The sequence below is a fragment of the Acyrthosiphon pisum genome, chromosome A1, assembly GCF_005508785.2.
Source record: "Acyrthosiphon pisum isolate AL4f chromosome A1, pea_aphid_22Mar2018_4r6ur, whole genome shotgun sequence".
Classification (NCBI taxonomy): domain Eukaryota; kingdom Metazoa; phylum Arthropoda; class Insecta; order Hemiptera; family Aphididae; genus Acyrthosiphon; species Acyrthosiphon pisum.
Genome location: NC_042494.1, coordinates 56,652,225 through 56,679,302, shown reverse-complemented (window position 1 = coordinate 56,679,302; position 27,078 = coordinate 56,652,225). Strand labels below are relative to the sequence as shown.

At 29.2% G+C, this 27,078-nt stretch overlaps 4 protein-coding genes across 5 annotated transcripts; 2 read left to right on the top strand and 2 right to left on the bottom strand.

The window, feature by feature from the left end:
- Nucleotides 1–4: 4 nt before the first annotated feature.
- Nucleotides 5–13,745, bottom strand: LOC100573808 (gastrula zinc finger protein xFG20-1). Its single transcript, XM_003244813.4, has 10 exons — nucleotides 12,942–13,745; nucleotides 12,018–12,120; nucleotides 11,830–11,940; nucleotides 5,711–5,846; nucleotides 4,399–4,611; nucleotides 3,377–3,488; nucleotides 1,612–1,984; nucleotides 508–653; nucleotides 284–408; nucleotides 5–212 (listed from the first exon to the last, which is right to left on the bottom strand). The coding sequence occupies exons 1-9, from the start codon at nucleotides 13,437–13,439 to the stop codon at nucleotides 286–288; spliced, it is 1,815 nt and encodes a 604-aa protein (XP_003244861.1). The 5' UTR covers nucleotides 13,440–13,745; the 3' UTR covers nucleotides 5–212; nucleotides 284–285.
- LOC103309578 (sulfide:quinone oxidoreductase, mitochondrial) lies at nucleotides 9,207–12,232 on the top strand. Its single transcript, XM_029487299.1, has one exon. The coding sequence runs from the start codon at nucleotides 10,095–10,097 to the stop codon at nucleotides 11,358–11,360; it is 1,266 nt and encodes a 421-aa protein (XP_029343159.1). The 5' UTR covers nucleotides 9,207–10,094; the 3' UTR covers nucleotides 11,361–12,232.
- Nucleotides 13,746–13,763: 18 nt separating the features above from the next.
- Nucleotides 13,764–15,765, top strand: LOC100573975 (coiled-coil-helix-coiled-coil-helix domain-containing protein 7). Its single transcript, XM_003244815.4, has 3 exons — nucleotides 13,764–14,181; nucleotides 14,482–14,580; nucleotides 15,283–15,765. Exons 1-3 carry the CDS (start codon nucleotides 14,140–14,142, stop codon nucleotides 15,382–15,384), a joined length of 243 nt encoding a protein of 80 aa, XP_003244863.1. The 5' UTR covers nucleotides 13,764–14,139; the 3' UTR covers nucleotides 15,385–15,765.
- LOC100167849 (AP-1 complex subunit beta-1) lies at nucleotides 15,396–23,390 on the bottom strand. Of its 2 annotated transcripts, none has more exons than XM_008185343.3 (15): nucleotides 23,071–23,390; nucleotides 22,947–22,989; nucleotides 22,695–22,820; nucleotides 21,226–21,396; nucleotides 20,915–21,160; nucleotides 20,662–20,855; nucleotides 19,971–20,145; nucleotides 19,711–19,898; nucleotides 18,944–19,648; nucleotides 18,520–18,852; nucleotides 18,356–18,442; nucleotides 16,924–17,053; nucleotides 16,684–16,855; nucleotides 16,300–16,454; nucleotides 15,396–15,932 (listed from the first exon to the last, which is right to left on the bottom strand). In XM_008185343.3, exons 3-15 carry the CDS (start codon nucleotides 22,800–22,802, stop codon nucleotides 15,858–15,860), a joined length of 2,739 nt encoding a protein of 912 aa, XP_008183565.1. In that variant the 5' UTR covers nucleotides 22,803–22,820; nucleotides 22,947–22,989; nucleotides 23,071–23,390; the 3' UTR covers nucleotides 15,396–15,857. The 2 variants fall into 2 exon arrangements, with proteins under 2 accessions (XP_008183565.1, XP_008183564.1); XM_008185342.3 differs by having other exon boundaries at nucleotides 23,075–23,374.
- Between the last annotated feature and the right edge of the window lie 3,688 nt (nucleotides 23,391–27,078).

Here is a 27,078-nt window from a genome sequence, read left to right as displayed (position 1 = left end):
CCAATTGGATTTTAAAATTAAAATGTATTTATTTTCAATAAAATAGTGATAAAATCAAACAATTATTAGAAAGTCAGTCAATTTTTCTAACAATTGATTGGTTGCTCTAACGAGTAACGACAATAGTTTTGAACCACTCTGGTGGTAAAATGTTGAGACAAATCCTCTGCACAATTTGTCTGCCAACAAAATATCATTGTTATTGAAACCAGCTGTCAACACAAAGATAATTATTAAAGATTAGCAAGCAATTAAAATGAACCCTAATAAAATGGCCCCTAACCTTTAGATAGTGTTCTCTACAGTCTCGTTGTTTATAGTGTTTATTGGCTTAACTCTGATAGTGTTGAAGAGGTAATACGGTTGTTCAACAATTTCGGCCTGTATTTTTTCTTTTTCATTGAGCATCTAAAAAAAGAAACAACAGTCATTGATAAACATATCAAACATACCTACCTAATATACATTACGTCACATTGATTATTATTATTGACTATTATGACTTACCTCGTCCAAGTCGATGATTGGGTCACATGTGTCATTAATATGTATAGTTTCTTCCTTGTGTTTGACAATGTGTAGCATGTATATATCTTTACGAATGGTCTTGAAATTGCACATGTTACAGCTATATACGAAACCGTCGTCCATTCCTATGCCGATATAACATAAAATATCTTATTAATTATTATTATAACTAATATAATCTAACCCAACTAGGTCAACTACTATAAAGCAAAATAATCACTCAAAGCCTAAATTTTAAATTGTATGTTATAAATTTATTCCCATTGGGTAACTAGGTGACCTAGGCGGAAATCCATTATAATTTCAAGGGGGTTATGCTAATTTATTAACATCAATGTGAGTGGGGAGGCTTCAATCCTACAATACTAATAAAGTAGGGTCTTAGCGGACTCTTTTGGGAGGGCCAGACCCTCAAGCACCACCCCCCCCCCCCCCCCCGATTTCCGGCAATGGGTGTAAAAAATCTAAATTGCATTTACAAGAGTGAAAAAAAAATACCTAATATATTATAATAATAATTATCTGTGGAAAAACGAGAGTGCAGCAGCCAAGAAACCCCAACAGTTCAAAATATAAATGATGATTATTAAGTTGTTCTCTAATTTTTTTTATCAACTACCTTCACATCATTTGTTTTTGTTTTTTTGTCGAGTCTTATACATAGGTAGTAGATTCACAAAAATAAAAATATTATTTTGGTATGTATAGGTACGTAAAACACGGATGAGGAGTCAGTGGCGGATACACGTGGATCAAAGCGGCCTTCGCATCCCACCTTGGCCTGTATTTTTACGTTATTTTTATAATTATAATATTTAGCTAAAAAAAGCTACAATTTAATTTTTAAAAATTCGTCCCCCCTCTTGGGATGAATTTAGGATTCGCTAATGCGAGGGAAAGAGTACACCTGCGTGTGTACATATGACATAATCGGACTGTTTTAATCGTGAAATTTTGTTTTACGAGTAACGACTGACCGTGTGTATATACGACGCAGGGGGCCACCCCCCACCCCACCCCGCACACACAAACGCACCCACCAAATCGTGTGAAATATATCATATTTAAGTAAAGGTACCGTACCCGGGTGTTTGGACTTGAGGTGATTCTTGTAGGAACAGGCCTGTATACACGAGTAGTCGCACAACGGGCACGTGTAATTCTTGCGGCCGGTGTGCCGCATCTTGTGCTTGCGCAGGGTGTTGTGGTCAGCGGTCCGGAAGCCGCACTCGTCGCACGCGAACGGTTTCTCGCCGGTGTGCAACCGCTGGTGGAGCTTCAGCGAGCTGGCCACGGCGGTCGCGTACCCGCAGATGTCGCAAGTGTACGGCCGCACCCCGATGTGCACGCTGGAAATGTGCTGGAACAATAAGTGCTTGGTGCTGAAGTTGCGGCAACAGTGCTGGCACACCAGCTCAGCCTTTGGCGACGACCTCCCGTTTTTCACGTGGATCGCCTGCAGGAAGACGACAATATTATATTGTATAAACTATAATATTATTTAAATTTCATTAAATTATGACAATTGTATACTGATTTGAAAGAAATTGTTCTTAAAATTTATAAGGAATTTATTAGATATAAATAATAATATTCCTTTAGTTTAACGTGAATATCTTAAAAACAAGGAAAGTACCATGATTAAATTTATGGTACAACTCAGGCGCGTATACAGGGGGAGGGGTGAGGGTTCAAACCCCACCCCCTCTACCAAAAATTAATAGTAGTGCAATTTATTACATATATATACTATGACCCCCCCCCCCCCCCCACCCCAATTTTTTTGTGTATGCGCCTGAACTACAAATCCATTATTTTAAATCAACTTATCTTCTATAATTAAGTTATCGTATTTTTTTAAATTCAAGAACTACATAACATTAATTGTATTTTATCATTTCAATAATTCCAGTAAAATAAAAATAAAATTAATGCAATTTTTATTTAACTTAATGAAATTGTAAATAATTCGTCTGATGAATAGTTGGTGTTTATTTCAATGAATAAAAATCATAGGCTCGAAATCATACCCAATTTTCTTTAATTTAATATACATTTTTCAAATATATAAAATATTTCTGTGTGTGAAATAGAATATTATAATATTTCTGTCATCAGTCAATATTATAATTCACTGTTTTGTTCGGCTGTTATGTGTCCTTTCATTTTTGGCAAACCAAGTTTTTGATTACGAAGACTGATCACTATATTTTTTTCATACAGTCACATTTGAGTTTTAACGAAATTTTTAGAAAATTATAATATGTATATTTAAATACCAATTCAAAGTCTTTTATACGTGATCCCAATATTGTGTCCCATGCTCCCGTTGACATTGTTGGTGATTGGCGCTGGTTGAGTAATTATAAAATCGTATGAAAAATGCATAAACAAAAAAACATTCGACGCATACACCTATTAACCTAGTTTATAAGTCCATGGGTACTCGACTAGATATTGTATTAACTTAGGTAACTATAATTGAGTAATTATTTATTTATAATTGTTTATAAGTTTTGAACACCCTTACAACGAGTAGTGAATAACGAATTGAATAAATTTGAATCCTATAAGAGATGGCATTTATTAGTTTATTACGGGCGACCAAGTGCTCGCACGTGGACAGCTAGTATATATAATATGGTTTATAATACGAGCAGATCGCAGAGATTAAAACATTACAACTTTCATCTTTATATAATATACTGATTAATAATTTCCGATCTTTTGCAGGGAAACAAATAATTATAACTACGCCATTTTAGTAGATAATATATTATGGACACTGGCGAGTGAGGAACTGGGAATAGTACCTATATTATATATTGTCATACATTTTAGTACGTACCTTGTGGTTCCTGAGCTGTTTGATCGATTTAAATCCTTTCTTACACACCGGACACAGAAACGGTTTCTCTTGTTTGTGGATGTTTTTATGAAATGTGTTCAATTTGTACAGACTGGAAATGCATGGATTTCAATAATTTAATAATTATGTCTGGGGTGACAACAGCACATAATTAATAACATGAAAAATACACCACACGTAATAATATAAGGCACATACCTATAAGAAAATAGTTAAGATTAAATAATCACCAAAAAAATTATAATGTAAACAATAATTAAATAATGATGGAAATTAAAATTGATGGATTTTAATTTAGAAAACTGATTATGATTGATTAACAAGTTTACTAGGTTTGAATAGTGATGATTTTTAATATTCCGAATATTATTAGTGTCATGATAAATAATTAAAAAATAACATATTTTTATTTATATAGATATTATCACAGCAGAAAAAATAGATATTCTAAATCACCTCCATAATAATTAATAACATATAGTAAACTTGTAAATCAATTTAAATACGTCAAACCTACAGTTTTTTCTGGATTTTGATCTAAGAGCCCCTTTTTTCATCATAGTATTTTTTTTGTGTTTTTATTAATTAAAATACAATCGGTAAATTTTTACAATAAGTATTTGGGAGCTTGCTTATAGGTATCGTTAAATAGTGTGAACAGAGAAACCATCCATTGATGATACTCCTGAAGTGACCATAACTATTGAAAATGTCATAAAAATAATAACTATATTTTTTGTTCTGAGATACGTATGCCTAAATACTTAACTTATTACTTACCTAACTACCTAAATATTATGGTATTGTCTAACCCATGTTAACATCCCCTCCCTCAACAGATAATTCTGTATGATTTTAGGTAATGATATGAAGGTTTTAAATTGGCATTATATTATTATTTTATTGTATGATAAATTATTTATTTTTTCATTAGGCTTATAGATTTTTACTTAAAAATATTTGTTTATGCATAATGCATAAAAATTTAGTTAATATCATACCTATTCGTTTTGAATCCACATTGGCTGCAACCGAACATTTCTACGTCTATACCATGAGTTTTCCACAAATGTGTCATCATAGATAACCACTTTGAATCGGTAAACTGGCATTCGAATTCTATGCATTTAAATTTTTCGTCTAAATGGCATTTTATATGATACATCAAATTGTCTTCTGTGCCAAACCTAGCTTTGCACTTTCCAATGGTACACCTAAAATATTTGAATATATAATATAATTTATATATATATTTTTTGCGTAATATAAATAACTATAGCAATGCTATATACAATATTAACCATTACAAATACGTATATTTTTTAGAGTAATTACTAATTAAACAATACAAAATACATTAAAAGTAAGTACAATACTAGGTTTATTTCTTAAATTTCTTTTATAAAAATGTTCAAAATTCCAATTATGGATAACATTCTCCAATTAAATACGGTAATATCTTAAAAATAATTAGGAAAATAGATTTATAAATTTAATCGGTATATCATGATAAAACTCGAACGCTCGAGTTATTAACATACCAATATATTATACCTATATTTTTATTTGATTATTTTTATTACAATTATTTATCGCGCAATATTTGTTTTAAATAAATAATAATCATACTTAGCAAAATATTAATAACTTCATACAACTCCACAAAATTGATTCACATATATAATATCAGATTATTCTGGAAATCTAAACAATATGCTTTATTAGAGGAAAAACTAAAATGCTTCTATACAGAGCAATATAATAATATTAAATATTAGTTTTGAATAATCAGCAATAAAGTACCTGGGTACCTTTATATACATGGTACACGGAAATTTTAAAATTATTTCTTGAAAGTGTTAGAGTATAATTACGTATACAACTCATACAACTTGTTGAATTGTTTGTATAACACTTACATATTGATAATATTGTTTTATCTCCATAGTCTAGTGATTTAATAATTTACAAATTTATATATTTTATAAATTTATATTATATAATATTATTCAGCTAAGCGCAATTATAAAATTGTAAACGAGTAGCTTAAATAACTCAGTTGACCCATATAAATACATTTTTTGTACACATATTTATTTCATTATTTATGGTTATTAGTCATAATTAAACTCATATGTATATATATATATATAAATATAATATAATATATACATCGTAACACGATTATCCTAGCAACAGTGAAATGAAACTAAGTATTTAATAACATTTTCTTCAATCTAACTTCATTCGACACATTTTTCATTCATTAACCCCATCGTAAAACTTTTACGGTAAAAGTCATGATTTACTAACCTTAAATGTTTTTCTATAATATTTGTATCTTCAATGGTGTTTGTTTCTTGAAGTCCGTTGGATGCTTGCTCTTGATACTCCCAAGAATCATCACAAGTATCATTCGAATGATAATTTTCAGTAGAATTAATTTCTCCTGGAAAATTATATAATACATTACCTAGCTATAAAATTATAAAATGTAAATCGTTGATTATTTTGAATAAAAATTAGATTATTATCATAATATTACAAAATACTATCTATTATTATTGAGTATACCTACCTATATATAAATTGTAATTGTATATTAGAACAGTAAAATTGTATAGATATTAGGTAATACAATACGATCGATAGGTACATAAATTATTTAATATGGGTATCAAATAAAATTTCAGACAGAAAAATAAAGTTTATGAGTTTTTAACTTTGTGTACAAGGATAATGATTCAGCAACTAGATTATATTTTAGTGATTCATCACTCATGGCTTATATTATGTGCGTATATATGGCGTAACTAGAGGAAGTTTTGGGGGTTACTTAAATTATTTCTATGCGGTCTATAAAAGTTACTGCAAAATGAAAATACAAATATGTATAACAGTTCAGGAACCAAAACTTAAAATAAAACCTCGACATCAGTATGCTAAAAGGGATTTCGATTCCGTGATTTTCTGTCTTTGTCTTATACACGCGCATAGGATTTTAGACGTGTTCTTTGCCAAACATGCCAATTTATTTAATGAAGCGATAAGAATTCTGAAAAAAAATTTGATTTTGTCGTAAGGTCTACTTGAAATCGACTTTGCCACATTTTTGATATTATCCCCCAAATTCTTAAAATAGTTATATTAAAAAAGAGTAATAAAAATTTTTTTATATTTAAACTTTTGGAGAAATTAAAATCAAAAAATCAAAAATGTGGAAAAGTCAATTTGAAGTAGACTTGGCGAAAAATTCAAATCTATTTTTAGAATTCTTATCGCTTCATTTGATCAATTGGTATATTTTTGGCAAAGAACACACGTAAAACTTATGTCGCGCGTGTGATAGACAAGGACAGAAAATCACGGTATCGAATCCCTTATGGGGGATTCTAGTTAAACCAACTCTGTGTAAAGGTAAACATATTGTCAACCCCCCCCCCCCCCACAAATAAAAATACTGGCTATGCAACTGAGATGGCTCCATACATAGTAGGTATATGATCTAAGGGAAGATATATGGACGTTATGGTGATTTGAACATTATAGTAATTTATATTAAACTATCAATATTTATAATTTGTAAAAATGGTCCAAGTATGTATAGTAAATACTAAATCCAATATTTACAAGTTGGGCGGGACATGTATGGCGGTCAGAGGGAATGATTGGATCAATAACTAAATGGAAACCCGACACTGAGAGGCCTCGAGGACGCCCCAGACAAAGATGGGTGGATAGAGTACAAGAAGACTTGAAACTCCTGAACGTAAGAAACGCAGAAGAATGTGCAAACTATAGAGAAGACTGGAAACAATATGTTGTTGCGGCGACGGGCCTTAAAGGCCTGTAAAAGCCCAGAAAGAAGAAGAAATCCAATATTACGTTGTAATTATTTTATATTTTTGTAAAACTATTTTTAAGGACTATTATCCTTAGACTAGACATTTTAATAACTGAGAAACTACTCGTTCAAATTTTGAATAATGTATAGGACATAGGTACCTACATCAAAATTTAAAAAAAATAATAATTTAAAGTATAAAAAATAAGTGGGATCCAGCCCACAGGACATTACTTACGTAAGTTAAACCCTATATTTAAAAATTATAAAAATCAGAATTAAACTAGTTATTCATTAAAGGAAAATAAGGGTGCGCATGCTTGGTATATTCATGACACGCATCTCAATAAGTTACTATCAAACTATTATAGTAATTAGGAAACGGATTTGTATACAATACCACATTTTTTTATTGGTGACCATAAATGGGTGCTTCAATTATCAATTTTCGATATATTTTCTTGTAGGAAAGTTAATCAAGTTAGAACTTTAAGGGACTTAAAAGTGAAAATGACTAGTACTTCTCAAAATAATCGGAAAACCCGGAATATTCATGCAAACAATTTATCAACATAATTGATTTTGTTCGTTTTTTGTAATTTAAAAACAAATAATCGTAAATTTAAATGTTCATCAATTATTTAAATATAAACATTTTTTAGACATGATGATATTTTCAAAATATTTAGATTAATTTTAAACTATTTAAACCTTGAACGATTTTCAGAATAATTGCAGTTAAATTTGTATTTGTTTTCGTATACCTACATAAATGTGGAAGGCGCATATAAACCGCAACAGAGGCGTATCTACGAGGGGATACCAAATTTTGAACGCAATACAACATGTATATAATAATATTAATATGTGTTTACTGAATATGTCTATTAGAATAATAAAATCTTTATATCCACACCTCCGTAAAAAACCCTAGATATGATAGGTACTGAACCGCAAAGCCACGAAGGATAAAATTATCAAAACATTATTACACGCGTAGTTTGAGCATCAATAAGTATAATGTCAATATAATGTAAATACAGCATGATTCTATTTTATCGTGTACTTGGAATATCACGGGAAATATATTGAATTTAGAAACTATTTTTTTAAACGTTATATAGACATAAAATAAACATACATTTTACATAATTATAGTATTTGTTATTAGTTATAAAAAATAAATAAAATATACTTCTTATATTTTCTTATATATGGCCTGTTATACAATAAAACTATCAGTATTCACTCTGCATTATTTGTATAATAAACGTTCCCTTGTTCCCTACAATATGCGTGCGAACCGAAAGTATTCGATAACAACTATTTATTATTTTCGTTTCGTTATTATTTATTATTAATTAGATATAGTAGAACGGTCAATTTGTTATTATATTGATTGAGAAGAAATTAAAACTTGCAATACACCGTTTTTAATTGTTGGTGAATGGTAAACAACTAAATCGTCTATCATGTTGAGCTATTAAAAAAAAAAAGAAAAATCAGGTACGGGTACCCATATAATTTTTCCTTCATCTATAGCCAAAAATTCGATAGGGCTATTTTGAATATTTATTGAATGGTGTGAATTCGTACACATTTTTTTTAAACATTATTTTTAAATAAACACAACACCCAGCACCCTGCAAATTCACTTTTAAAATTAATTTAAAAATATGTTTGTAACGAAGAACCTATTACTACTACAGTACTGGCGTACTGCCTATGGGCTAAGGGCTATAAGTATCTTGTACCTAAAATATGCGGCACTACGACGAACCACGAACGCAATGCATAAGTAACAGAACTTCATCCTTCACCTAAGTCAACATTGAAGTTGTGTGACAATGGTGTGTGGGTGGGAGGGTATCAACAGTCCGTACCAACAGAATCTTGAATTCCGTGTAGACACCTGTTGTGGGGGGTACGGAGTACGGATAATCGTGGCGTTCGGTCGACGGACGACGACTACAACTGATCAGTAATCAGTTTATACTCTACAGTTCTTAGTTCTGGTAGTACGTACAATCCACGCAATCGCAGGTACGAGTTGAACATAACGATTTTTTTAACTTTCGTTTAATAAATCGTATTATTTTCAAGCAGTTCGTTTCTGGTTACGACACATATTAAGTACTTGGTACACTGTTACAACAATCAGTAATTATTTATCCGCACGTAAATACGTAATCATCGGGGAAATGTTAAACAGGACGTCATACTATTACAGCTGATTTTGAAACACCGGACGGACGTCGGCGATTGACCGAATACAGTGTTGAACCAAACGTTGAGAAAGGTGAACAACAATATTCTATTTTTAAATCAGATCCACGCATCTCTGAGAACGCGGTTATCAACTTACTGTGTCGGTGTAATAATCTATAGTACACAGACAGGAAGCACAGTGAACGAGTTAAGTAGTTAACCGTATATTTATCATAATCCGCCACCGAAACTCCACGATTAGCATAGTCTATATTGTATATTATTACATAATACATTAATATTCAATACTCAATGTCTCGATATGATTAAAATTTCACCGCCAAAGGTGAATACTCTACTTCTATAGACCTATACAACCTACACGATACGAAATAGCGAGTATGACTGTTTGTTGAACATAACATTATAATGTTATTTAATAAAATATTTTAACCTTGGATAGTAAGTTGTATGTATAATAAAATTATTAGTCATCACTTGTTGAATTAATAGATAACAGAAATAATCTCGGACATATCAGCGTAATTAAGTGATAGTTTGAAAAATATATCAAAACATAAACATAATCAACTATTAATCCAGAAATTAATAACAACCAAAGAACAAATTCAAACTTTTTTCACAATGTTTTCAAATTGTGTAATTAGTAGAAATTTTCAGCATAGTTGTAAATTGTTAATTGTTGGTGGAGGTTCTGGAGGATGTACAATGGCAGCTAAGCTCTCAAAATATGAACGTGATCTGATCATACTGGAGCCAAATGATAAACACTACTATCAACCCATGTTCACGTTGATTGGTGGTGGTATGAAAACTATTTCTCAGTCTTGTTCTTCTACAAAATCAGTGATTCCAAAAAATGTAAATTGGATCCAGGACAAAGTCAAAAGTTTTAATCCACAAGGAAATATTGTGACGACATCAAATGGAGACACAATTAATTATGATTATATGGTGGTTTCTGTTGGATTGCAATATAATTATGACCAAATCATTGGCTTAAGAGAAGCCCTTGATAAAAAAGATAGTGGAGTTTGTACAAACTATTCATCTCAATATGTGGAAAAAACTTATCAAGTTTTGCAGAATTTCAATGGTGGAAATGCAATATTTACATTTCCTAATACACCGATTAAGTGTGCTGGAGCTCCTCAAAAAATTATGTATATTGCAGAAGACTATTTAAGAAGAAAAGGTAAAAGAAACAAGGCAAATATTATATACAAAACATCTACACCAGCAATATTTGGAGTTAAAAAATATGCACAGAAGTTACAGCAAATATGTAATGCACGTAATATTTCTGTTGGCACGAGACAAAATTTAATACAAATAGATTCTATCCAGAACAAAGCCACTTTTGAATTTCTTGATGAAGAAAATAAAACTGAATCACTAGAATATTCTATGCTTCATGTAACTCCACCAATGGGTCCACCAGATGTTCTAATGAAATCTAGTCTCAGCAACAGTGCTGGGTATTTAGATGTTGATCCTTATACATTAAGGCACAATGTTTATGGAAATGTATTTGGAATTGGAGATTGTACGAGCTGTCCGACATCAAAAACAGGAGCTGCAGTAGCAGCACAAAGTATTGTTGTTCTTAAAAACATGATAAATGTGATGAATGGTAAGAACATAAAAGAAAAATATGATGGATACACATCTTGTCCATTAGTTACTGGATATAGCAAATGCATTCTAGCAGAATTTGATTATGATCTTAAACCATTGGAAACATTTCCAATAAACCAAGGGAATGAATTACGCATCATGTTTTTAATGAAAAAACATGCACTACCATTTATTTACTGGAATATAATGCTTAAAGGTTATTGGAACGGCCCTAAAACTATAAGGAAAATCATGCATTTTGGTCTCGATTAGATTAAGTAAAATAATAATTATTAATTTTATATTATATTATATTATATTATTAATTTTACTACATCATAATTATTATGATGTAGTAAAATAACAATACTTTTTATGGGTATAATCATTATTATGGGTATTAAGCATTAAATGCTATATATTGTAGTGACAACAGAATTATTGTTGTTTAATAATACCAACCATTTTAAACACTATAATTAATTTAATTAATACCAATAGCTATTATTTTATCATATTATGTATTAATACTTTTGATTTTTAATTATTTGTAGTTTCTACATTTATTGTATGAATTAATGTCTTAATAGTCTATACTAAGTATAATATTTCAAATTATTTGATTCTAGATATTAAAATAACAATTGGGTATCCGATCTAAAAAATAATTAAAACTTGTAATTTAATATACAATGAGTATTTTTACTAATTTAATATTTAAGTAATAAAATAAAAATGTTACCTGGGATTTGTGTGTCAATGAAATGTGATTTATGACCAAACTCAGAAGTATCCAGTATTGTATCATTAAAATCTGCTGAATTATTGTTTTTAGTTTGAGATATTTCATCATCTATGAAATGTTTAACATTTTTAATTGTTACTTACTTCAAAACTACTATTTTAAAATAATATGTAATATATATTTACTATCGTTGTTGTATAAAATGTCTTCATTATTAGCTTCAATTACAAGTTGAACTAATCCATCAACTTCATTAGAAACGACAGCATGGTCTTCAATCAAATGGCACTGAAATTTAAAATATTAACCTATGAATTATATTCCGAATGTGAAATTAAATTTCATATATCAGTGAAAATAAAAAAATTGGAAATTAATAAAATAATTTATAGTAAGATAACAAGAGTATATTTCTATATTACGGGACACCTTTTTTTTTTTGAAACTGATGTAGTTAAGTACACTGAAAACGATGGTTAAGTCAGAATTTGGCGCTCGGACATAGTTTCAAAGGTCATATTTAAAGAGTAGGGAAAATGATAAGAATGGATAAAGAGTGGTTATTCTGGGTCCAACTTGAGGTGGTGTTGCATACCAAGTCGAATGATATTTTTGATTGTATTGTCCGAGCTCAGCGTACCAAGCGAGTGGCAACGCGGACATCAGTGGCGTCCTCCACAAAAAAAAATGTGCTAAAAAGGGTGTTCCGTAAAGTATAAAAGTTCCAAAAAAAAGCACAGAAGTTCCTAATCTATACCTACATCGTTTTACAATAGATTAAAAAAAAGTTAATTTATTTTACATGAACAATAAGTCAATACCTAACCAAATATTAATTCAGAAATATTATTCCTTTTATAAAATAAAATATTTTAGTAAATGTAGGTATTCCAGAAATGTTGTAAGTATTATAAATTATTAAATATTAACTCCAGTATCTATAATTTAAGTTAAATTATAGACAATGGAGTTAATAGATAATTTACACAAAATAATAATTTTTAAATTGTTTTAAACAAGATTAACATATATAATTGTAACACCAAAATAGTGATCTTTGATGATAAGAAAGTAAAATAATAATGCAATTCAATAAAGTGAATACTTACTCGAAGAACATTTACTGAATAAAATATATTATCACATCCAATACATTTTATTCTCTGTGGAGATTTAAGAGAATTATTATGGAAGAGATGATTTTTTTCATTATGATCCAAAATAATTTTGACATTTAAACAAAGAAATAGACATGAATCACAATAGTAAAATCCTAATCCATTTATAGTTTTATAGTTAGTGGAGGCCGTTTTTTTTTCTTCTTTGTACAATGTTTTTTGATTTTCTGAAATATCGCGAAAGAATGTTGACATTTGACTATTACCCAAGTCAAGTAGATCAACGCTATTTGAATTTTGAATACTATCAAAATCAGTTGACAAATCAAAAATATTATTCAACAAATTTTGTTGAGGCTTGGCTGTTTCTGTTGTCTTACATATTAGCTTCTCGTCAGGTATAACTCTTACACGTTGGGCCACTAACCGATCTCTATCCACAAGCCTCAATGTATGATTGGATGGCTGTAGTCCACTTGATGACAACATATTGAAATTGGTTGTCAATAAAAAAAAGAACAATGTTAAAGGTTAATTATTAGTCACAATAAGCTGTATTAAACATTTATAATTAAGTAATAAACTCGATATAAACTGAATACTAAAAGCAAACGTTTTACATTTCTAAAACGAAATAAACAATTCAAATATTTTCATTAGGACATGAGTTACAAATTACAATTTAAATTTTATTTACATTTTACAATTTTCCATTCACAAATACGGTCTTATCTCTATTGTTTTTGTTATCACATACTTCGTAATCACCACAATTTGGTTAACTCCCAGTTAAAAAAAAAACTCTGTCGTTAACCCATATTAACTCCACATTTTAATCCACGATTAAAATTTAAATCGTATTGTTAACTTATGATTGATATCACTTATTGATAAGAAATATATTTTATCTCAATTCTCAAGTCATCAGTCGCTGACTGTGTCGATGGACGTCGGCCGATATAATAATATAATATGTACATCATACAATTTCTACTAAAATCTAAATATATAGTAAACATAACATATTGAAAAATTATAATACATATTAATTAAAATTAAAATATTATATTTATCATCTCATGACTCGCTAGAATAAAGCATGATTTAATGATAATTATACCTCTACAGCTCAGCTCTACATCTTACACATTGAACTTTAATAAGATCATCTCGTTGAATTGTAATTAAAATGTCAGAAGCTAAAAATGGAGATTCAAATCCTTGCTTGCAGGTAACGTAATATCATTTCAGTTATATCACAGACTATGTTATTTTCATATTATAGTCCGATTATAACTTATTAATATATATATAGGTATTATTATCATGGCTCTTTATAATTTATTTATATCATTACAGTTGATGATATAAGTAAGTTTATAATTAAAATACAATATATTACACTTCTGGAATATCATCTTGCTTACCCACTTTTAATGATAATACAAATTATTATTACTTAATTTGATTCATTCTGTTTTCAATGTCAAAAACTAGAACACTCTACATTTAACTGTATTTTGCTGTACAGGAACAAAGATTATCATTCAAATGCTTGCAAGATAGTTTTGGCGATAAATCCAAATGTGAACCGCAAATAGAAAATTACAAAGACTGTAAAACATTTTGGGTATGTTTTATGCACTAAAAATTAAATCCTTATTACATTTCCTTTTCTTTTGAAAAAATGTTAAATTATATAATATTAATTTTATGGGCCCCCATACAAACATGTTTAGTGGGGCCCATTATCTTGAAGAATAAATAAAAATTAAAAAAATCAGGTAAGTGGATGTCGCTCTGCTGTACAGTAGATTAAAAGTGAGTCATCATATGATGGATTGTATTAGACTTGAATTTAATGATATAATATCATTGTATAAGAAAAACAATTCTGAGCGGAGATGGTTTGTCAGTCTGGATATTTTATATTGTTATTATTTATTTTATCATGTAAATTGAATTAATATTATAATTTTTTATTTGTTTCTATGGTGATAAACAAAGTATTACAAATTAAAATCCCATTTTTAGCGGTTTTTCATAATTTTTCGTGGTTTTTCCCACGGCATTTAATAACTATCGAAAAATGACCTCTCTAAAGAACCATCTTGATCCAATTTGCTAAAATATAAAGTTCTATATGTTGAAATCAAAGCATTCCTGGTAGAAATTTTGTAACAGGAAAAAAAATAAAAAATAAAGACAATTGTAAAACCAATAGCTTCTTCGCTCCGCTCAGAATCTAAAAAAATAATGTATAGGAACATTAATATGTAACCTAGCCAAAATGTTTGACTTATATTTAATTGTCAATATATTTTGCTTTCAGTACAATATTTATAAAGAAAGGAAAAACAACAAAATAAGGCCATACATGCCATCATTAGAAGAACGGATAAAAATTAAGAAGGAATACATGAATGGTCATTAAAACATGAAAAATATTATAACTAATAATATGTATATTATAATATATTATTATTGTTTGCTATAATATTATCTATATATGGTTATAACTTATAATTATATATTTTTATTTAATACTTGAGTAAGGTTTAAATAAATGTAGTATATTTTACTTCAATAAAAATATTTATCAAAAAAAATGTTAATAATATTATAATTAAATAATATTTGCATGTATAAATAACAAAATACATAATGGAAAAAAAATCAACATAATAATATTGTAATGCTAATATAAAAAAGTTTAATTTTAAAACAAACATATTTCGATTTAATATTCATGTATTGTGAATAAATAATAAATAAATAGGTAGCTAACATTTTAATTAAAATACTTTAGTATGTATTTGATAATGAAAGCTTATATTATGACTACCTACTTACAGTTATACAACTCATACAAATACTTGGAATTAACTTACTTATTAATTTAAGTTTCTATGAATGAAGGATAGCATCGTATGCTTGGAAAACTCCCTGTGCAACTTCCATAGCCAGTAACTTTAATGAAAGCTAAACATAAAATAATTTACAAATTATAACAAAACAAACTACATAAGGTTTTTATACAATATTTATAATAAATGTTATAAAATAATTGTTCTTTGAAATTATTAGATATATTTTATTTTAAACAATCTATAACACAATTTTTTTAACCTTCGGGAAGGAAATAATATGGATTTATTAACAATGAGTTTAATGCTAGGTTGCATGAATAAACACCAAACATTTAACAAGTCAATAGTGAGCTAATGGTCCCTTCAACATGATGAAAGCCATTAAAGGGCCCATATCCATTCAATGTTATTGAGCCATTAAATGTATTGGTTTGTCATGCAACCCAGCATAAATCGAATTAACTACTTAAATTACTTACAGTTATGTTTGGATTTCCTGGCTGAATTTTAAGTTCATTCAACACCCAATTACCATTCGTCAACTTTAATGACTGGTATAACATGTCCTGGCCTTCAACGTGTCTTTTAGCTATTGTAAACACATTATTTTGTGACATCTTCAAGACAATAGCCTCTGAAAAATATTAATATCTATAAGTAATAACTGCTAAAAATACAAAACAAAATAGTTTAAAAAAAATAAACTGGTAAATTTATATACAAACAAAAAAAAAGAAAATAATTGAATTTATGAGAACAATTTAATTTATTCAACTTAATGTTAGTAAAATATCAGTTGAATGATTTGAGGTCATAAGGTATTACTTTATAGTTTTATACTATACTTTATATTCATTTTCTACCTGTATTGCAAAGAACATTTTTCAAAGTGAATTGCACTTCATTCTCTGCAGGTATGTCTTTCCAAGTTTTCAAAAATACTCGCTTATCCATTTGACCATCTTCGATAAAAAATACATTCATTGGAATAATACAAGCATAATATAAAACATCAATATTATTTTTTATTGCCACCTATAACATGGTTGTAAATTTAAAAAAAATGTATTTCATAATTCATGTTACAGCAAATAAATATATACTTGAAGATTAGTTATGGGTTCCATTCGTTGCACAAGTCCAGTAGTCGCAAGAGCTAAGCTGGTTTCATAAGACGCGGTTGGCAATAATGGGTTTAATACTTGTAACGGACGGGCTGGTGTCAAGCCAAAACTAAAAAGAGAAAATTTACAGAATTTTAATTTTGGTTTTAATAAACATACAAATAAATATGTTTATTAAATAACATTGTTTTCTTTTACAAAAAAAGTTATACAAAACTAATTATGTTATTACATACAATGCAGTAATGCAGTGTTGGGTAATAACGTAACACAAATTATAAATTACTGTAACAAAATTACTTTTGCAATAACGCTGTAGTAATTTTATTATATTTTATATTCACAATTGTAACAAAATTACTTTTTAAAAGTAATTTCTATAGAGTAACATGTTATTTTCCATGTTATTAATATAAGTTATAAATATAAATATATATGACAAAACCTAGGGGCTAGGATATTTAAGAAAAATTAAAAACAATTAAATTTACTTAGGATTCCGAAAGCTTTAGTCCTAAGATAATAATCATCAATATTATAAAAGATTCCGAAAATTAATACTTATACATTTTGTTCATGTATAACATTAAATTATTAACAATGTACCTACATCATCAATATTCAATATTATACCTATACTGCCAAAAAAATGTATATAGGTTAGTTATAACTATACCCTGCTCCATGAGAGGAGGAACCCGTTTCGCGTATGTAGACTGACGACAGCGACTGTTACAAGGCCCCATTTCCTTTGTGCCATTCGGTAAATGGGTGGCATTTGAAATATACCAACACAAAGGAAACGTCTGCATGTGCAAAACGGGTTCCTTCTATCGTGGCGCCAAGTTTATAACACCATAAGGTATCTATAACATTATACCATTACTTATTAGTAGGGCCTGGAACTTGATGCATTTTAAAAAAATTTTCTAATTCTTACATTCAAGGTTCGTCTTTATAGAAACTCAACTTGCCACACAGGATTCAATGGTAACAATTTTATTTTGTATTTTTTGGGTATTTTTTAGTTGAAATGTCATTTTTTATAAAATTATGGAGAATCGTTAAACTTTTTGCAAGTAAATTTGCAATTTCCTTTTAACTTACTAATAGAATAGTTTACTTTATTTTAAAAGTAACCTAACCACAAATTAAACACATATTTACATTTACTGTAACTAAAGGCCAACAAACCAGAAGTTTTTGGTGATGATAATAATTGTTATATAAGTTTTGAATTATGATTATGATGCCTGGAAAATTTAATAAAAATTCAATAATTTATGTTAATAACTATAATTTGGAAATTAGACAAATCAGCTGACAATTATTTTATAGACAAACTTTAACCCTCTAATGACTGAGAACATAAAAAAAAACAAATTCAATATTTTATCAAATAAATACTTACGAATTTTTGTTTAACTGAATAGCAAATCCACTCATTGGTTGCATAGCTTTGTTCTTGAGAGTCATATCCATACTAATTTGTCCATTTCTAAAAAAAAAAAAACAGTAAAATTAAATAATATATATCACCTATAATATACATTATGTTAATATTTTTTGACATACTTCCTCGAAAATGTTCCCATAATTTCTAATCCTTTTCCGTTTTCACTTGGTAGCCAAAGTTGTTTAGGCGGAGAATAAGATACTGGTGTGGGTGTAAATCCAAAAATGTCACCAAGCAAACCTGTATTTGATGACGAAGCTGCTGGTAAGTCAGATGTGGTTAATAATGAATCTAACCCAGAAGCAAGTAAATCGACAGAAGGCGGTTGAACAGATGTCGGAACAACAGCTGGAGTAGTCAGATCCATACTAAGAAGATCTCCAATCAAAGATTCTTGTGGTGCGGGTATAACTGCAGCTTGAGGAACATTACTAGCAGATGTATTTTCATTTCTATAAGCAATGCATGTTAAGTATACACTGTACTGTAATAAATGGAATATGTACGAATAGAAATTAAAAATTATCATAATAATTTTTTTACCTGGCTGGTAAAGATTTTCGTAATCCTGGTCGTCCTTCAACAAATGCATTTGGTGGCTTATGATAAACACTGGCAAGGCTAGAAATATGACATACAAGTTCATCAAGTAAAGTTGGTTCTAAAAGATCGGTTTCTTCGGAAATCAATGGTTTTTCAGCAAGTACAACATCTTTGGCAGCACCCGGATCAGTGGACAGCAATCTCCAATAAATAAAACCACGATCACGTAAATCTGGATTATCTGAATCTTGGGTAGCCAAACTTAAGACTTGTTGTACTAATTCTTGAGTGTCAGTAGGTCTCTTCAAAAATAGTTTAACGATAGCAGTTAATAATTGCAATTGAACTTGAGTATTTTCATCATGGAAACCTTCCAAAAAGCTTTCTAAAAGTTCATCAGCATTATCTATACGTTCAGCATATTCTCCAATTATCCAAATCATAGATGCTCTTGCTTCTGGTTCATCAAGTGTGTCCAAATTTTCACACAATAAAGATATTATGCTTTCGTACTTGTTAGGGTATTTCCGGAATATATCTTTGATAACGACAATTGCTTCTTGAACTACATAGTTTACTTTTGTCTGTATAAGGTCCAAAAGTGTAGACACACAACGTTCAGCAGACTGCTCTACTTTAATTGCACATCGACCAATTGCACGAACTGCTTTGCGCACAAAATCAACATCAACTTCAGTGGCATACCTAAACACATTTTAATATGAAGTTAGTTAAAATAAAAAATTAGTTATAAAAAATTAATTTACTCTTTCAGTTCTGAAAGAACTTGTGCTATATTAGCTTGTGATGCTAAACGTATCATAATATCCAGTTTCTCAAGTTTGACATAAATGGGATCATTATATTTAACAAAAAAAACTTTCATTTCATGTTTAAGTATATCTGGCCTCTTTTGCACTATTAAATTAATATTTCTGAGAGCAACATATTGAACCTAAAATATATAAATTCATAATTGTTTAGTTGAATTTTAGACATATTATAGAATAAATTATCATATAATTACTTCTGGTTCTGTAGATAATAAAGTAACAAGCGGTGGAGCAAGTTTTTTAGTCAATGTAGTAACAAAGTCAGAATCAGTTGGCAACATTTCCATTAGTTTCATTAACACTTTGATAGCAGATAAAACAACTGCAGCATTAGCATGAGCTAATCGAGGTGTTATTCGTTCACATATACTAAAATAAATAAAACCAAAAAACTATGAAATAAACTGATCCAATTTTAAATTAATAACATAAGCATTAAACATTTAATTGATTTAGGGAGACTTAAAAAACTAAAAATGATTAACAGATATTTTTCTATGTATTCAATTTTGTGGTTACAACTTAAAAATAGCACAAATATTTTATTTCATATTATTGTTATATATTTTTAAAAATATAATTAAAATAACTATTTACAAATAAATTGAATAAAAATAAAACGGTTTTCTAAGAATGGGATTTTAAAAATAAAATTATTTTAATAGCAGGGCAATATTTCATATTTCATATTTAAGAAATAAGTAATAACTATGTTTTTTATAGCCAACAGTTACAGTGAATGTGTCAATATTTTAAATTACAGTTTTTCTAAACTAAACTACTTGTTAGTGCAAAACCAAAGCTATTATACTTAATTAAACAAATATAACTAGCTTTTTATATTATATAAAATCTAATAAAATGTATAATTTAATTAATATTTACCTTTGTGCCTCACGATCATCTTTTGGGCTGTAATTAGCTAATGAATCAAGAATAAACACTTGACCCCATTCTGTACATTCATTCAGCGCAGTTAAAAGTTTATTAATAGTTTGTGAATTCATTTCAATCAATGGAGAACCAGTTATACTAGCTTCATTCATTTCAGATAAAGCAGCAACAGCGTTAGCGACCACCTTTTTGTAAATAAATTACAATAATTTTTTTATACAACATAAAGAAAATAAGTAATTACCATAGGATTAGAGTCTGATAAAAGTTCTTTTAATTGTTCCAAAAACCCTTGATCATCAACTAGTTGTGCATTGATGTCATAAAGTTTAGCAACACAAACTGCAGCTGTTTTACGTACATATGGATCTTCATCTCTCAAGCATTTACGCAATGGTTCACATAGATATTCGGTTATTTTTTCGACTCTGATGCAACCCATGGTGCGCACTGCCAAAGCACGTATTAACGGATTTGGATCTTCACAATCCTTTTGAGCAATAAAGACGGTATTAAATTAATTATAATATAGCGATAAATAGTGAGAAATATTACCTTAACAAACGTATTGACAGCCATAATAGCCATATCAGGATTGCTTTTAGCATAATTCATCAAATACAAATAAACAAGTTTCTTCAGTTCTAAGTTATCAGTTTGCATACAATTTACAACATCAGGAAATAGAGCAGACACATCTTTCCCAACCGTCATAGACGCAATAACCTATCAAAAATAGCATCAAAAGTAAAAGTATTCTAACTTTTAAATAAATACAACATCATAAATAATTATTCATTACTTTATTACATTAAGACATGACATTTAGTTACAGTATATTCTGAAATCTGCATGAATTAGGCTATTGTATAAAAACTATTTGTTTTATTGTTTAATAATCAAAATTTTTGTTTTTATTTAGAATAAAGCTATAATCATAAACTTGTACTTTTCAAAGGATTTAATTTAATTATGCATAAGCAAGTTAACTAAAACGCTATACAAAACTGAACTAGGTACCAAAAACTCTATGATTATAATTTAAGAGGATGTGATACCCGCATGTGTTGTCTCCGTCTTACAAGTACGTAACATACCAAATTTTACGCTCAGCAGAACACGTGTAGCTCCGTCAATTTAAAAATTAAAGTGAATTGACCTCTTATAAAATCTAAACGTAAGATTATTATCTAGACAACCTAATGGGCTTTTTAATATATTTTAATTTTAAAGCGAGTTATGAGTTTTTTAAGACGTATAAACAATTTACAATTTTAAAATACTCATAACTCGCGCTAAAATTAAAATATATTAAACAGCTCATGAGGTTGTCTAGATAATAATCTTACCTTTAGATTTTATAAGAGGTCAAATTCACTTTAATTTTTAAATTAACAGAACTACACATGTTCTGCTGAGCATAAAATTTGGTATGTTACGCACTTGTAAGACGGAGACAACACATATGGATATCACATCCCCATAATATAATACAAAATATTGATAGGTTATTTACTTAGGCCTATATAAAAGTGACTATTTTAATAGTTAGCTAGGGCTCGTTACATTACATTTGATAATTATAAGATACAAATAAAAATAATAAATACATTTGTCATGTGCAACAAGGTTTCCAAATTATTGGTAAAATTTATTTTGAAAAGTAATGGGAATTCTGACCCTATAAAATTTGATTCAATTTTTTTCTAGGAACCACTCTCTAAACTTGAAAGCAGAAGTATTTTAACGGCTCTAAAAAGGTTCCACATACACAAAAAAAAAATATAAATAAATATAAAAATAATTGCTCAGCGCAGAATCTAAAGAATGGTCACACAATTTATTTTATAAGGGGATGGGGCCAGACATGAGTTCAGAACCGATACAAATTTGAAATCTTGGAAGGCCGAAATAGCTCAATCTGGCCCTGCCAGTTAGTCTCAATCCTAAACTACCTTTCATTAAATTATTAGGTAAAATAATGAATAGTACTAACATAATAGTAATATTGTAAACGCCTTTACCTTTTTTACAGCTTCTCTCTTTTTTTCTTTTTTATCGCTATTCAGTTCAGACTTCAATTCAAATATTTCACCTTTTTTTGTGGTGGTAAAATACTTGCTATCCGTCATTTTGATATTTTAACTTTTCTGAAAAAATATATTCAATGATATTTCAACTATAATTCAACATTCACTGATAAATAATCAGACGCGATCACCTACTACCTATATAGTAGGTGCTGTAAATAATATACAAAATATAAATATACACACCAACTTATCTTCTTGGATTATAGGGGCGTGTGCCAGCAGCAATCTGTTATCGAATTAAAATAAGAATACAATTTTAGCACCAAAATTACTTATATTTGTAGATACTGTGAAAAATATAAAATACCAACAACAGCTAAACTCAGTGATTGTTTATGCAAAAACTAAAGATAGTATAATAATTGTGTAGTGTATGTTATTGTTATTACTTATTATGTATGTAAATAATAAGTAAGTAATATTTGATATACACAGTACACTATTTTCTACTCGTCCTCAATGCTCGTCGCTCGACACTCGTCACTGAGTAGACAATTTGATAATTATTGATTGGAGAATTGGCGTATGCTCCAACGTTAAAAAATTTCAACAATTTTTTCACACTGATAAATAATTCACATTGATAACACGTATAGTAATTTTGTGTTTTGTAGCCGAAATGAAAACATAATAATATGTGGACAGTTGTTGTAGTTGTCGTGTCATCCCTCCCGCGCAGATAAGCAGTGTTACAAATTTCAATAATTATAAGTTGGTATGAGCACAATATTGATAAATGTCATATTTTACTCTAGCTTCGGAAATGCCGCTAGTTTCAAATATGAAACAAAGATAATCTTAGCTCATTGTTTCAAATTAACGCTTAAGACTTAAGGAATTATGTAGTTCGAAGTATCTTACATAACAGACGACAGAGTTTATTAAATTATATGTACTGGTTTGTTATATCCCCGCCGAGAGTGTGAAAACCACTCTAGAAAACCACTTCTATCTAAAGCCGTGATGAAAACCTTATAGCTCCGCCATTCAAGTTTGATATCTCGCCACCATCCATAATAATAAATATATATCGTTAATAATTCAACGATTCTCTGAAAAATTGTATCATCACTATAGCCTATAATACATAATATGGATTATTTAAAAACCGATAATCAAACCGATATAGGTACCAAACAATTAATATCAAACGGTATAACAAAATCCGAGAGTTTAGACACTTAGTACGTTTTTGTTTGTCATTGGTTCGATACTTCGAATGATCTACAGATTTATATAATTAAAATTAAATATTAATTCAAAATATTTGTTAACACAAGTGCCAGATTTATGTTCCGGAAACTTTAATCTATAATAATATAATAAAATTATATATTATTATTCATAGGTAAGTAGGTACATATTTTTTTATCTATTATAGGTATATTAGCGGCAGGGCTATACAATTTTCACACGCCCGGCCGCGGATATACCTAACAAACCAGTAGGTACCGTAAATTACAACAATATGACTATAATAATTATAGTCATATTGTAGTAAATTATTTACTATTATAATAAAAAAAATAATTAAAATATCTATTCATCAATGATCATTGTTTATACTACAAAATTATAATAATATTATAAAATATATTATTTTTGTTATTTTCGTATCCGTTTAACCTGTGTCATGTACTACTGTACCTACTCTTGTGATGGCATGATGTAGAATTGTATAAAACCAGAGTAGATAATATGATTCATCCAGGGCCGGCTCTAGCTTTTTCAGCAACCAGTGCAAGAATTATTTCGGCGCCCTTTGCGAAGAAAAGGTGAATGATGAATCATTCATCTCCATAGGCGCAAATTGGACATAACCTAGGGGCTAGAACATACAATTTTAAGATGCTATATTGCAATAGTCTGCTTGCCTTTAATATATTCAGCCTCCCCAAGTCAAAAGTTAAAATTGCACCTATGTTCGTTTCTACATCGTGATTGGTGACAACTATTTTATATTATTTTGTAATTTTGTTATAATTTTGCTCCATAAGTACTCTGTATACATATTTAATAGTCAGTGATTGACTTTGGGGATGGGGGAGGCCTCAGGGAGCTGAGACACTGAGTACCCTAACTTTTCAGATATTCTAGACTACCCCTAAATTGTTTTCAAGTTAGTGTGCAAGGTACGGTATTAGATTTACTTTAACAAAGTTAATATACCTATTAAATACAGCGACATGCCGACATTTGATATGTCTCAAAATTTAACTCAACCAACCATATTGTATTCATATGTCATCTTATATTCTTATAGGTACTCTAAATGCAGTATTATACGCTGTCCTAAAAGACAAGATGACTCGAATTTGGATGAAAAATATTCTCATTTATATATTTTATTAAATTAAGTGAGAGTGAAGAGTAGTTGTTAAATACATTCTGTTAATTCCAATGAAAGGTGCCTATACATATCTCCTGTTGGCAGGCGGCAGCTGAGCATTAACACTCAAAGTAATAATATGTAATAAAACATAATTAGTCGACCTTATTAGTTATTAGGTAGCACTTACTTATTATGTAGCATTTTAGCACCTACTTAATAGTATTTATTAGTATTTACTATTATTTAGTAAGTAGGTAATAAATTATTGATAATAAAGACAATGCAATTAAATTTAAATAAATCCATTTACTATTTAAAAGTCGTATAAAATATGTACCTATACTTAATAATATTTTTAATACCTACCTACATATTATTACTTATGAAAGTTAAAGCAAATTTATTTAATAAACTCATACAGTATTACCATTGATTATACAGGGTGCGGCATAATGGACTCCCACATTTCCGAGGTGAATTAAAAAAAAACTATACAAGATATGGACATTTTTTTTTTATTTATTAAAACTACATTAAGTAAGGTTTTTTTTAAAGTTATTTTTCAAAAATAATATTGTCCAAATGATAGTCTTTTCGATTGACGCACATTTGGAGCTGTTTTGGAAAATAATCTGTAATAGACTAGCCATATTTCAAAACGTCATTAGCACGTAATTAAACTGATTAGATAAAAGCGGTTTGTTTCACTGGGCTAGGTCATTAATAAGGTTTTTAGTTGTCACAATGTCGTGGTCAGGTGAACAACGTGGTTTCTCGTTGTTCTCGTGCTGTATTGCAAAAAATGTTTACTGGTCGCCTGATCTCCTTAAGGGAAAACATAACATGGCCTCCTCGCTCCCCTGATTTGAGTCCATGTGACTATTTCTTATGGGGATATCTCAAAGCTGAAGTTTTCAAACATCGACCTAGAACCATTGAAGAACTAAAAGTGGCCATCCGTCAAGAAATCTCCGCGATTCCGCTCGATATGCTGGCGAGAGTAATGAACAACTTTCGAGAACGGCTCCATATGTGCGTTGCTCGTTAAGGCAATCATTTAGACGATATTATTTTTAAAAAATAACTATAAAAAAACCTTATTTAATGTAGTTTTAATAAATAAAAAATTTCCATATCTTGTATAGTTTTTTTTTTATTCACCTCGGAAATGTGGGAGTCCATTATGCCGCACCCTGTACATAGTATAATATACTATGTACATTATACTATGTATAATCAATGGTATTACCTTGTGAGCCGACCAGATTTGTATTAAGCCATTCTTAATTTGTTTATTTCTTGTCGCTTAAATACTGTGTATTCTTTCGAAATTCTCAAAATATTTTTATATTAATTGTAAGTTACATAGGCGTGCGCAGACCTCTGTGTCAGGTATGGCTAAATTCAATCTGGTCACCCACCCCCTAGTCATATGGGCACACAAGAAAAAAATTATATACATTTTCACTATACAAACTTTTATGTGACCCTTTTGTTGGTTACTGAAAAATTTAAACAATCAGTTTTCATTATTTCACACATAGGTACAAAATTCATCAATATTGATTTAAATTTTAACCAAATATAATCTAATAAAACAATTTATTCAAAAACGTTTAAAATATAATATATAAAAATTGTCAATTTACATTAATAGGTATTTATTTATTATTATAAATTATTCATGGTAAATCAACTTTAAGGCTATTAGTTTATGAGATATAAATTTAAAATTTAGATGAGCGAAGTAGTGGACATACATTTCGCGGGGCAAGCCCGTACCACTCAACTCCGCTCATCTAAACTTTAAATACTTATAACGCATAGACTACTCCAGGCACGTAGTCAGAAAATATTCACTAGGTGGGCCAATGTTAGATGGGCCCCCTACCTAAATATATTACCTTGTACCTTGTAGGGGTGGACCCCCTACCTTTTATATATTATAAAGAGGTAGTTATCAGAATATCATTACTATAAATA